The sequence below is a fragment of the Dendronephthya gigantea genome, unplaced genomic scaffold, assembly GCF_004324835.1.
Source record: "Dendronephthya gigantea isolate DGI-Jeju-01 unplaced genomic scaffold, DenGig_1.0 000097F, whole genome shotgun sequence".
In the NCBI taxonomy this organism is placed as follows: domain Eukaryota; kingdom Metazoa; phylum Cnidaria; class Anthozoa; order Malacalcyonacea; family Nephtheidae; genus Dendronephthya; species Dendronephthya gigantea.
This window is the reverse complement of record NW_021163107.1, coordinates 57,961-72,176: the sequence shown is the minus strand read 5'-3', so window position 1 is coordinate 72,176 and position 14,216 is coordinate 57,961. Positions and strand designations below refer to the sequence as shown.

Genomic DNA, 14,216 nt, shown 5'->3' with positions numbered 1-14,216 from the left:
GTTTAACTGGTGTTAACCAATGATAATAGGTTATAGCAACCTATTACAAAACATGACAAAAATGTTAGCTGGCATGATTTCAATATATATTCAATTATTGGTATTATTTACAAAAGCTATAGAAAATGTATAATTACTCACATCAACGACAGAAAAATCTCAACAGCGAGAGGTAAAGCGTTATTTTGTTTTCCCAACAAAATAAAGCGCAGGAACATATATACTTTCTTGCTGTGGTCAGAAGGTCCTTTCGGGTATTCGGCATTGAATAGGTAATAAGATGCCATCAAGCAAATCACAGCATTCAGGATTTTGGTAGACTTGAATTTTACCACCACCATTTTCTCAGCAATCAAAGCCAACGAATTGATGTCACCTAATGACCCAGAAGCCAGAAGCTTTGGCGATGCATGTGGAGTGACTTATTTTCGTTTTGACATCATCATCGTCGTCAGCCTGAAAAAATGAAATTTCAATGTGAGTAAATATAAAATAATAACTATATATAATAGACTTTTATTCATGGTTACAAATGACAATGAAACTTACAGACAAAAAATTCAGAAAGAACTCTCCTGGAGTTAATTTGGTGCTCTTTCTCTCACCAAGAGCATGCGGTAAGGAGGCGAAAATACATTGGTCTTCCAAATCTACAAAAAACCAAATGGAATACAAGTATTATTTCGGCAATTCATAATATTCTTAATATAAAATAACAATCTTGATATAGGAGGTCTTAGAGAGTAAAAATTTAACTATATATTACTAATTTTGTAATTATACCCCTTTCATCTGACGCGTTGCATATTCTCTAGTGCAGATAGCAGCTTCGGTTTGTTCGCCTCCCACAACTCTCTTATTCCCTTCCCTATCTCATTCTTTCCTTCAATTCTTTCCAATTCTGCTTTGATCTATAATATTTTACATACAATCATAACAAACTGTACTTGTTTGAACATGTCAAGCTATATAAAGAAATGGGAAACATGCATAACATTGAAATTTCAAGGGGTTCATATTCAATCACTTCTAATAGAAGTAACACAATAAAGTAAACTTATGTACCTGAACACCTTTGTCATCCTTTAGAAAAGGATAATCTAACTCGAAGGAAGCTACAGGACAGGGCGGACCAGGGTTTTCAAGCATAATACCTCCGTCCAAACCATCGTCATTCTCGAGTCGGTTTTTTGTCAGTTCCTCGGTTGTTTTAATTTCGGACACATTTATTTCCGTTTGCATCAGTAATCACCGAGAAGTCAGTTTTCTTTAGCTGACGAAGATTTTGTGCCCCACGACGGCAAAAATATAGCATTACTTCAAAGAAGACTTTGTTTTGAAGTGTTACAGGATGCTCTATGTCAAATATACCACATGAATACAGCTTTTGAAAGTCCTCTTGACATATCGGTCGTTTATGTTTGACTTTGGCTAGACCTTCTCGTTTAAGCTCGACACATTTTGCACTAAAAACTTTGTTGGCTTAGTAAAATGCTGGATATTTTATTATGTTTATGTTCCGAGTGGATAGAAAGTGTCTATTTAAATCAAATCTCAAGCAATTCAGGGTGCTTTTGCTGTATGTTGTGCCGTCAAGTATGTTGTAAATATGTTCAAAGCGTGCTTTGTTGCTTTCTTAGTATTATTTGCATCTTTGTCGTCCAAAAGCTTTTGAATGTCGCTTGTAGAAACAAAAGCGACCCTCGCCATATTTGTTCAATTTTTCAAAAAATCCCAGCTTTTGCTGGCGTCAACAATTTTTATAACTATTATTTGTAGATATGACGTCACAATTACAGAATACCAGGAATTATTTGTAAATTTGACGTCATAATTACAAATATCAGGAATTATTTGTAGGTGGCTAGCCAATCAGAACGCAGATTGTATATGCAGTGAATAATAATAATTATTAATTGAACGTTTTGCTCTCAGAAGGTGTTTATACTGCAAAATTTTATTGCGACTCCTAAATATTACCTTATGGAGACTCCTTAATCTCTCCCAATTTTGAAAAAGTGATGTCAAAAACCGATCTCGCGGCAGGTTTTAAAAAATTCAGAGTATGTAAACGACTGAACAAGAAACTTTAATGAAATGGGGCTCCCTACCGTTGCCTCTCCCCTTGCACTTGAGGTCGAGGGACCCTGGACACTTTCAATTTCTTCTTCTTGCGAATGCTAAAAATTGATAGACGAAAATTGGTACAAGTGATAAGTCTCGCATGTGAAAGAGTACAGACATATTCTATCAAATACTTGTTCTTGGTTTTACACTGGAATTACTAAAAATGTTGCATGAAGTAATAAAAATTATTAATTTAACGTTTTGCTCTCGGTCCTTAAATTGTTAAACATTAGACCAATGAAAGATCATCATGAATATTTATGAGACACTTTGTTTCAACCGTAATGTCTGATGAAAATAAGAAGATTCGTCATTTATTGCCTGAAAGATTCGATGCAGGCTATCTTTTAAGAAAAGTATAAATAATTTTAACACGCTCTTAGACAAAAGAGATAAGACCAAAAACTGATTTATCCTTGCTACTTAGCTTTTGGATTTTATTCCCTTGTAAATATATTTAGCAAAGTAGTAATGTTATTTTAATGCAAAGTTTGCAATCATTGCGTAATTCAGCTTTTGCTGCGATCCAATTTGAGTAAACCTCAATCTCAATCTCAACATGAAACTTTAATAAAATGGGGCTCCTACCGTTGCATCTTGTATTCCTCCTGAGGTGGACGGACCCTCGTCGTTAGTATCTTGGGGATACTTACAGTAATTGATTGATAAAAATTGATACAGGTAATAAAAAAATCTCGCATGTGAAAGAACATTACAAACATTTTCTAACAGATGCTTTGTTTTATACTTTAATCCCAAGTCAATCCCGAGTCAATCCTATTGGCTGCTGAAAAGTCGGAAAATTTCCGAAGATTGCTCCATGAGAGAACAGCCAATAGGACTGATTCGGGATTTCTCCGTTTGACTCCGAAGGTGACGTAATGTAGAGTAAATTGGATCCCGCCTATCGACAAGAAAATTTCGACAATATATTTTCAAAAACTTTATTTTAAATGAACAAATTTCCGTATTTCCCAATACATTTTGAAGCTAAAAACTATGTCAAAATTTAAGAAATATATCAAAGTTCATTTATATTTATAAATTTTGCAGTATTTTGTGGTAGTTTTTCAGTTTTTATCGAAGTTTGACATGTATGTATGTGATATATTATTGATAATTGTTGATAAAGTTGCCAGCCTTAGGATAAATTAATATATGCTAATCACTGAGTAGCGTGTACCCGCGCGGACCGCGAGTGTTGGGCTACCTATGTTGCGAGTTGCTATGACTACAGTGTTTCCACGTGCAGAAAAATATTTCCATACTTTTCTCAATTTCTATTTCTCACATACTATGTACCCTCCAAAACCCCCAAACCAAATAAAATTTCTAACAATCATTAACTAATTTCGTTTAACCGAAGCGAGGGGTTGCTGCATGCATGTATTTCTAGTTAATAGAGTAATGTAATTTTGGTGCGAAGTTTGCAATCATTGCGTAATTAAGCTTTTGCTGCGATGCAATTTCAATAAACCTCAATCTCAACCTCAACAAGAAACTTTAATAAAATGGGGCTCCTACCGTTCCATCTTGTGTTCCTCCTGAGGTGGACAGACCCTTGTCGTGAGTATCTCGGGAATGCCTAAAATAATTGATTGATAAAAATTGATTCAAGTAATAAGAAAATCTCGCATGGGAAAGAACATTACAAACATTTTCTAACAGATGCTTGATTTTATGCTTTGGACTACTTAAAACTAATGGATGAAGTTAAAAAGAATTATTAATTAATTGTTTTGCTCTAAGAAGGTGTTTAGAATGTGCAATTGCATGTCTTTTAATATTCAATTTACATATATAGCTAAGTCGGCATCTTCGCTAATAACCTATCGCCCAAGTTTGAAAAGGTTATGTCAAAAACCGATCACAGGAGGTTTTAAAATTATTATATAAAGACTATATTAGCAACTGAACAAAAAATTTTAATGAAATGGCGCTCCAACCGTGACAGTTCCCGTTCCTCCTGAGGTCCACGGGCACTTGTCAAATTCAGTTCGATGAACCCGGGCATCGGCTTCCACCTCAATTTCGTCTACGCCTCCCTCGTACATATCTGTATTTAGCCTTGATGGCGGAAACTGATGCTTGTGTGTCTCCTAATTGCTATCAAATGTTTGCTCTCGACAGATCACCTGTTGAATTAAAGATAGCTTACCTTTCATAAGAGCCAAAGAACACGATAGCGTAACGCCTATTTACCTTAGCGGTGACCTGGGACAAAATACGAAATAAGGTAAACACAAGACAAGTAAAAAACTTTTTAGAGTAGCAAGTTCCTTTCTTTCACTTACTTTTGCAGGTGACTCTTTGAAGCCTATCATTTTTGCCCAAACTAAATCACCCTCCTTGTATCTCCCAATTTTTTATTTGTTTTCGTCATCTATTGGAAAAAGAAGAATCAGTTAAGGCCCGTTTACACTTGCGATTTTTGTTGCGATTTCATGTGCGATTTTCCTCTTTTGACAGATGTGAACGAGTGAATTAGTTACTGAAGTTCAAATAAGAGCTCTTATGTTCAAAACATTCGTAACTAATTCCTCGTTCACATCTATCGAAAGGAGAAAATCGCACATTAAATCGCAGCAAAAATCGCAGCAAAAATCGCAAGTGTAAACGAGCCTTTATGGAGGAATTTGCAGTATGGTGTTGAATGAAGCAATTTTTTAAGGTTAAATACTAACTAATTTAGAAAAATGTAAAGAACTGCAGATTTCCTTTAATGTAAATCCCATTAATATGGAAAGATGCAATCCAGGCTATCTTTTAAGAAAAGTAAATAATTTTAACTTGCCCTTAGTCAAAAGAGATAAGACCAAAAACTCATTTATCTTTGTTAAGTGTAGCAAATTTAATAAAGTTAAATAGGTTAGCTCTTACTTAGCTTTTGGATTTTATTGCCCTGTAAAGATAATTGGTAAAGTATATATAACAATGTAATTTTAATACGAAGTTTGCAATCATTGGGTAATTAGGCTTTTGCTGCGATGCGATTTGAATAAACCTCAATCTCAATCTCAACAAGAAACTTTAATAGAATGGGGCTCCTACCGTTGCATCTTGTATTCCTCTTGAGGTGGACGGACCCTCGTCGTGAGCATCTTGGGAATACTTAAGATAATTGATTGATAAAAATTGGTAGAGGTAATAAAAAAATCTCGCATGTTAAAGAACATTACATAATATTTTCTAACAGACTACTTGGTTTTATACTTTAGGCTACATAACATTATATGGATGAAGTAATAAAATTATTAATTGAACGTTTTGCTCTAAGAAGGTGTTTATAATGTGCAATTGCATGCCTTTAATAATCAATTTACATAGCTAAGGAGACATTTCGCTAATTACCTATCGTCCAAGTTTGAAAAATTTATGTGAAAAACCGAATACGTCAGGTTTTAAAATAATTATATAAAGAGTATATTGCCGGCCCCCCCTACTGTGACCGCTCCCGTTCCCCTAAGGTCGACGGGCACTCGTCAAATTCTGTTCAACGAACCCGGGCAACGGCTTCCGCCTCAATTTTGACTACGCCTCCCTCATACATCTCTCTATTTAGCCTTGATGGCGGAAACTGATGCCGGTGATTCCATCCCATCAAAATTAATGTTTGCTTTCAATGGATCGCCTGTTGAATTATTTAAAGTTTCATTTTTACAAGAAAGTGACTAAAAGGAACAAAACAAGTAACTTTAATGAAATGGCGTTCCTATATTATACCTTTGCAGCTCACGTTCCCGAGGGTCCCTCGTCAAGTTCTCGTTGGAGTCCTCGTTAATACACATCTAGATATTTTTTAATTTCGACATAGCGGCTGTTTAATTCAAATTTTAAGTTAATCAAGAAACGCCTAAATAGCCAAAGATAAGAAAGGTATGTTACCTTTATAAAGGCATGTTACCCTCATAAGAAACAAGAAACACGATGCAATAACGGTTATTAACCTTATCAACCACCTTGGACAAAATACGAAATAAGGTGAACACAAGTAAATTTACAAATAGTTTGCAGCAGCAAGTTCCTTTCTTTTTACTTACTTGTGCAGACCACTCTTTTGTAGCCTTTCATTTTTACCCAAACTGAATCGCCCTCCTCGTATCTTTCCAATTTTTTGCTAGCTTTCCTGATCTATTGGAAAAAAATCATTTAGGAGAGAATTTGCCGTATGGTGCTGAGTGTAGTAAGTGCTTTTTGTGGTATCCTTCCTACAGTTGTCAGCCTAGCTAGAACACTTTTTCTATTTTTAGATTTTTGCATTTTTAAAATATTGGCATTTTTTGATTTTTCATTCTACCATTCGTGATTGATTTTTATCTTGCAAACGATATAAACTGTTAAATGTAATAAACGAATATTTATTTTGTATTCACTAGATAATATTTCTCGATCTTCTTTGCCCGGCCAACTCGAAAGATGCCAATTACATGGTTATTTCCATCCCGGCCGGGAATACCAACTTGCTTTTTTTAAAAGAGTCAAATACTTTAGTGGGACAACTCTCCCATGTAGTTGGTCCCTTAGGTACATTCTGCTTACATGATCTCAGATTGCAGATACAGACACCCTACCCTCTGAGTTACGCCGATATAGATAAATTCATGTTCATTTTGTAGCAGCTTAGACGCAGTGTTTACATTGGAAGTTCTAAACACGCCTCTGCAGTTAGGGTCACCCCCATTTTGGAAACTCTGTTTACGAAAGAGGGTAACTCTAGAGGTAGAAACAACTTTTATTCATGCATTGATAGGGTTATCACTCAGCCTCGTACCCAGTCTGCAGGTTGTCTAGTTGATTCCAAATAAAGTGAGTCGAAGGAAGCAGTATAGTTCTAGTGCGTTGCAAGCGATCTAATAGCGCAAATGCCCTGTGGCTCCAGCCAGAAATAGAAATTATAGAATTACAAACAGCCAACTGTAAGTCTGTAAACCAAGTGAAAGAAGATAATTCATAATGTTAATGGACGAAAGGACGGATTGAATGGACTGGTTTCATTTTAGGAATAAACGTATTTCCTTCTTCACTATTTATTCAATAGAGCGAGTTATCCCGGCAGGCGAGTTGAAAAGCGCATCAAATAAAAAGCTTAAAAAGGTTCAACCTCGTACCCAGGGTCTTTTTACCTCCGCTCCTCGGACCACGCTGCGGCGAAGACCCTGGCGTCGGCTGGTCATGTGACTACAATTAAAATTTGTTTACGTGGGAGGGTGGGTGAATTTCGTGGGTGAATTTTCGTTATTGTGTTTATAATTAGTTCAATGCGCCATGTTTCCGAATACAATGTGCGGGGTTTTCCTTTCGTGTTTACAGTTTGCTATACTAAATAGTTTGTATAGTGAGGTGATTTTAAAGCCTAAACAGGTGATTTGCCTAGAAAAAATCTTTTTGAATTTGGATATTATCGCCATCCTGCCGACTGGGTACGGTAAATCGTTGATTTTTTGCCTAATTCCTGCGTTGTTGTTTGCGAAGAAGAACGGTGTCAAATGCCCTGGAGGAAGCATATCATCTCTTGTGATCGTTGTTTCGCCTTTGAATGCGCTAATAGAAAACCAAATTTCACGGTTAAGTTCTAGTGGAATTCGAGCGTCTGCGGGGTAAAAAGCACGACGAAAGATGATGTTGACGACAGCGAAGAGTCGATTTGTGATTTTAGCCTGATCGACAGAGAAAAGTTAGAGGCCGGATACTACAACATTGTGTTTGCGCATCCTGAATCTTTTGTATCGTGTACGTATGGAAGAAAATTGATGCACACAACCCCCTACCAAGAAAACGTTTGTGCCATTGTGGTGGATGAAGCTCACTGTATTTTAAATTGGTGAGTATACACATGTATATAGTTTGTCATTTTATATCAAATTTATATCTGTCTGGATTGATCTCAAAGGTTAATTGGTGCACAAAGATTAGGTAGTTGCACAAAGGTAGTCGCACTATAAATAAGTTGTCAGGCCTGCTGGTTGAATGCCCTTGTTACAATTTTCAATATAGAAGTATTTTAAACTTAGGTATATTCATAATTTACAGGGGTAAAGATTTCAGAGTTGACTATAGCAACTTAGCAGTGTTATGTGCTACATTTGCAAATGTACCTGTCATGGCCATGACAGCCACAGCTACCAAAAGAGACAGGGAAGAAATTAAAAACTCTTTGGACATAAAGGACTGCAGTGAAGTAGTTGGCAATCCTGATCGCAGAAACATAATGTATGAGAAACATTTTAGAGTTGGTTCTGATATAGATTCTCTCACAAGTATTCTTACTCCCATGGCACAAGGCTTGCTGGAGAAAAATATATGTTACCCCTTGACTATCATATACATTCCACTAAGATGGTGTGGGTTTGCATACAAGATTTTTGAATCTGTTTTGGGTATTAATCAATATCACCCGAAAGGATCTAGGCAAACACCAGAGAACAGATTGTTTGCCCAATTCCACTCACCTCAGACAACAGAAATGAAAGATATGATCCTAAAACAGTTGTGCTCTTCCCAAAGTACTGTTAGAGTCATATTTGCCACAGTAGCCCTGGGTATGGGTATTGATATTAGAGGTATACGATGTATTGTTCACATCACCCCACCATATACCATCCAAGCATACTTCCAGGAAACTGGTAGAGCGGGGAGGGATGGACAACCTGCAACTGCTGTGCTGTACTACAACAATCGGGATATAGCAAAAAAGCCTGGAATGCAAGAAGCTGTCAGACGTTTTTGCAAAACTAAAGGTGAATGCCTTAGGCATGTTTTGCTGTCTTTATTGGACACAGACAAAAAGTATTTCCCACTTGTTACACCTAAACATCTTTGCTGTGATGTTGGTATGTTAGAGTGTGAATGCAGCTCTTGCATGAAATAGTTTTTTTACTCTAGAAACACTTTTCTTGAAACTGTTCTTGGTTAATGAAAACATTGAAAACTGTTCTTGGTTAATGAAAACAAGATTGAACAAAGTTATACTGCACTTTTCATAAAACTGTTATCAACAACTTTTGTAATAATAACCTTTTATAAGTTCAATCCTTTTTGTTAGCCATAAAAATTTTGGGTGTTTTCACCTGTGTTATTGCACACTTTTTCAAACTAGTTCATAATTATGTACAAATATATTGTGGTGTCATGTTCATATTTCACATAATTCAATATTCAATTAAAAAAATTTACAATACTATTTACAATTTATTTACATAATACTATTTTTATCAAGTGCAAATTTATTTACAAACAACCTAGATATGAAACGTTTAGCTTCAAATATCAGTGCACCATAGAAATATTAGTTATGTACAGATATTACTTCCATGCAATGGGCATGTTACAAAGTTAAAAAGCTTGTTTATGCATTTTAGACTGGGAATTATACTATTTGTACAGTAGAAGGTTGCCACTTCACTAGATTCTACTTAATTTGAATAGATTTTAGGTAAATTAGCTTGTAGGTACACCACATAAGTATTTAAAACTGTAAAGCTTTTGGTCTGTTAACCCAGGCCTTCATCAGTGCAATATGAATGATATATTGCACCGATGAAAGCCTGGGTTAATGGACTAAAAGCTTTTCAGTATTAAATGCTTATATGTGGTGTACCTACAAACTAATTTACTTATGTTGAGTCACCATGCAAACAAAACAAGAATAGTATAAATAGATTTTACTTGTCAAACTTGACAAGGTTTAGATCATTCTTCATCTTTTCAGCCTAACCCCCATGCATTTAGTAGCCCCTATCATCAGTAGCTCCCATGAAGTGGCACACTGCCCCCCCCCCATGCACCCTATTTTATTTGACTGCAGTCCACTGTTCAGTGACTAACATGAAAGCTTCTATTGGCTTCTAAAACCCCTTTTATTGGTTGGTTTCTTCATCATCAGTCTCACGTTCCTCAGGTGATTGTGTAGGAAAGTGTACCGAAATGTTTTTCTGATGTCTCTGCAGCCATTCACAGAACTTTTTCTCATCCAAGTTATTGAGTGGGTTGGATGAAATTCCTACAAAGGATTTATGGGATCTACCAGGTGTTTGCTTAAATGGCTTTATCTTCCTTAAATCAGCAAGGATCTTGTTTTCATCTTCGATAGAGGACCTGTGGGAGTGGGCTGATGCCTTTGCCTTAATCAATGCCTGGCTTTCATACACATCAACAATCTTGTGAACACCTCCAGCTGCCCTGCTAACCCTTTCAATTGCTTTCGTAGTCTTATTTGCTCCCATTAAGCTGATAAGTCCTTTGATATCTTTGTTTCTGTTTTCCTGCAGCAGATCTATCTCAATGTTTTTGTTTTTTCCACCCTTCCAATTTGCCAGTGCAGCCCATTTGCACAGATGTGCTTCAGCAGGGGACAGCAATACAGCATTCTGAATAGTATTAACTAACATCTCAATTGCATATGAATTATATCCAGAAACAGATGAGAAGTAAAACAACATCTGTTTCTGAACTAATGCAAGATGCTCACCATTCCCTGATGCTACAGCATCTTTGCAATCTAATAGCACCATGAATGACTTGATAAGATTTATGGAGTAATTAAATACACCATCTGATATGTCATCATCATTGTCATCATCACCTGACATGTCTTCATCATCACTGTGTTCCATAGTTTGATTAAGAAATTGGTAAAGGAACTTGTCCAACACTGCATGTACGTGGGCTTTTTTCTCTTCATCTGTCAAGTCATTGGGAGGAAGGGGATTATTTTCCTTTGGTGACTCATCAACATTATCCATCTCAAAGAATGCAAGCAGAGCTTCAATGAGGTAGCAATTGCCAACACTCATAAAAAGTTGCTCGCAGTCTTCAAAATGTTTAACATCAATGGTCACATTTCGTCTATTTAGCACCTCCCGGAAATACCTCAGTGTACCACTCTCTCTGCCCGAGTTCTTGTACAGTCTTTTGAAGATCGACTATGAAATGTAAGTGTAAAATTTTATGTATGACTAATAACAAAAAGTTCAATTTTCTCAGACATTCATTTATACAAGTTCTGATGTTTTAAACCTATAGTGGGAGTTGTAATAAAACCCACACCTTGCTAATATTTTTATTGGAATGATTCATTTTATAATCAGCATTAAGCAAATCACAAGTCTTATGAAATCCCCAGGGGTATATACTATATTCTGTTACAATAATTTGAAACTTACTATCCAAGTCAGAAGAAGCACATGAAACCAGTTTGCTTTAATAAAAAATATATTAACATTACCTTCAAAAAACTTCTCTTAGTATGCCATCCAACAATACGGTATGGATACAAATGATCCAAACGTTGCTTAGCTGTATGGCACCCAGAGCGAAGATCTCGTGCTCCAGCAAATCGAACTCTTGTTAATTCATCACCAAAGCAAGGAATTTTAATGCCACTCAATGGATCTTCATCTGATGGCACAGGTGGTATGTGTGCTCTTGGTTGATCTGGTCTTGTAGCGACTTCTACTGGGGTGTTAGATTTTGAAGACTGGGGAACTTTACAATAACCACTTGCATAATAGACCTCGTGTGTCCATTCTTCAAGTTGGTCCAAGACATCAACACAATCACTATACTTCTTTTCGTCCTTCATTAATACTGGAAGGGTCATGATTTCCGACCTTTGAGAGGTAACAGCTGAATGTTCATGTTCTAGAGCAAGTTCGTCAGATATATAAGATCTCAGATTGGAGAATTTTGGGAACTTTTCAATCAAAATTCTTGCTACAAGCATTCGGTATCGACTGTGGATACTTTGCATTTCACTGTCACTTATCCTAACAATTTCCCGAAAGTTGCAAGTCTTGACATCCATCTGTGGGCCATTGTCTGGCAAATGATCACTTGGAATCCTGGTGAACACCATACTGGTTGCTACTGCATGAATGCTCTTGTTTTGATGATGTTCCCTCATATCATGAACCCTTTCTTCCCAGTCAATGTTGTCAACGACATAAACAAACTTCATACCTGCATTGGTTAAGATTAAGTTAGTTTAGTTAAGTTTTAGTTACCCGAGTAGCCATTTGGTCATCTAATTTATTTATATTCTAAAATACAGAATCTGATCTGTTAACAGCTAAATCAGAAGAGTGAATAAACTAGTCAACATGCAAATATATAATTATATGGATAGCAATTGACGACAGTATGACATGATTGACTCAGCCCACACAATATGGGAATCCAGTTAGACATTGGCTCCTGGAAACAAGGATTACCATCAGATTGCAATTATTGTGTGACATATTATACCGGTATATAATATATTATATATATGCCAGATTATTTCTTTTTATTACCTGATTTTACCAGCTCAACAGCATGATCCAAAAAATGCTTTCCGATATCATCATACACAACATACTTTTTTGAGGAACTTAGGCATACCCCATATTTATTAAGTCGATCAATAAGCTAAAAGAAGAAATATAATATATGAGATATTGAGCAAACCTATATCACTGCAGTCAATTTATACAGGACATACATTTGTTGTTGCTTTTCCTTGGACCAAAATAACAGTGTTTATCCGCTGGATCCTGCTCAACTCATGACATCTCAGGAACATAATGGTGGCATACACCAAACATAAAGGTGGTAGCTTCTTTCCAGGATTAGTTATATCACAATCAAGCAAGGTTGATAAGATTTTGGCAACAGTCGGGCATCTGGTGGTTAGCTCGCTTACAACCTCATCCATCCAATTTTCCTGGCACAAACCTGCATATGTCCTTTTACGCAAGACTGATGGTGGGTCTCTCCTTGCAACATTCACCATTTCACTTTCAGCCATCTCCAATACATTAACCTCTTTCAAGGGAGTTACATTCTATAATAAATATAATATGCAATCTTAAAACAATTATAAAAAGATATATTGCTGCAGAAAATGATGGGGAGTTTGGGGTAATTAAAGGCAATGTGTAAAAGTTATGTAAAACTACTGTATGCATGGTCACAGCATAAACTGAATCTTACATTGAATCTTATATTTTATTTCATCACAAAATATTGTATGTTTTACTAAAAAATATTAAAAATTAACTCGTAAAAACCTTGCCTTTATTTTCTCAACATTAAACAATGCCACCAACAATAGCAAAAAAGACCTGCCCATATGGATATATAATTTATTATCTCAAATTACAGAATACATGTGCTGATTTGCATACTGAATATTAAAATCGTATATATTTTAGCATATTTCCCGCAGATATTTTTTATTAAATGTATCTGAAAAGAAAATATTTTAACACAGCAGAATATATATTCAATTGCGTATTTACCTCTATATCAGCATTCGAACTGGACGTACCAAAAGACGAAATCAAAGAGGTTCTCAAAGAAGGATTTAAACGGGATTTTGGCTCCCTGGAAATCGATGGCGAGACATCAATACATCGTTTAACTCGTGTGTTAGCCGGCTGACGTTTTAGGAAGACCTCCTGTGTTTCTGAAATAACTTTCTGAAACTCCAAACAGTTCTTAAGTCTGCGCTCACATGGTCTACACACTTGACGGGGCAGATTTGGATCCGGAGCAATATTGCGGCCATACAATTGTTCGGCGATTTTCAACAATGCCCGATTTGTTGGCTTAAAAATATCTTTGCGATGGCTCGCGTCACCAATAGAACGACAAAGTCGACAAGACGCTGGGTCAATACAACTAGAAACGGACGCTGGATACAATTTCTTTGGTGTTTCTCTCAAAGCCATACCGAGCAAATGACATTTGAAGCTTTGCAAGATGCAAATGCTCATGCTATTGTAATTTGATATGTAATTTGATCTTATGACCAGAAAAAATGCTATATTGCATGTTATTTCCTCCATTTTTCCGCGTTATTTCATTACAGTTTCTCTTCGCTCTTTGTCAAAATTACTCTAGAGACAATCATACTACGCACATACCCACCCTAAACGGTTTTATGAGAAAAATCCCAGATTCTGGGATTCACGTGACCAGCCGACGCCAGGGTAATTTCGCAGCGGGCGGTCTCTCCCTATAACACAGCGAAATTACCCTGGGTACGAGGTTGAAAAAGGTTAACCTGATTAGTCCTTCATTATAATTATGCAGTTTTAACCTCGCTTAGT

At 36.3% G+C, this 14,216-nt stretch overlaps 1 protein-coding gene across 1 annotated transcript; it reads right to left on the bottom strand.

The window, feature by feature from the left end:
• Positions 1-9,983: 9,983 nt before the first annotated feature.
• LOC114534127 lies at positions 9,984-13,958 on the bottom strand. Its single transcript, XM_028555675.1, has 5 exons — positions 13,404-13,958; positions 12,605-12,946; positions 12,417-12,531; positions 11,351-12,084; positions 9,984-11,048 (listed from the first exon to the last, which is right to left on the bottom strand). The coding sequence occupies exons 1-5, from the start codon at positions 13,950-13,952 to the stop codon at positions 9,984-9,986; spliced, it is 2,805 nt and encodes a 934-aa protein (XP_028411476.1). The 5' UTR covers positions 13,953-13,958.
• Positions 13,959-14,216: the final 258 nt, after the last annotated feature.

Coding starts and splice junctions, on each gene's coding strand:
- LOC114534127 (XM_028555675.1), bottom strand. CDS start 13,952: ATGGAGGAAATAACATGCAATATAGCATTTTTTCTGGTCATAAGATCA. Junction 12,532..12,604: donor AAGGAAAAGCAACAACAAAT/GTATGTCCTGTA, acceptor TTCTTCTTTTAG/CTTATTGATCGACTTAATAA. Junction 11,049..11,350: donor CTAAGAGAAGTTTTTTGAAG/GTAATGTTAATA, acceptor TACATTTCATAG/TCGATCTTCAAAAGACTGTA.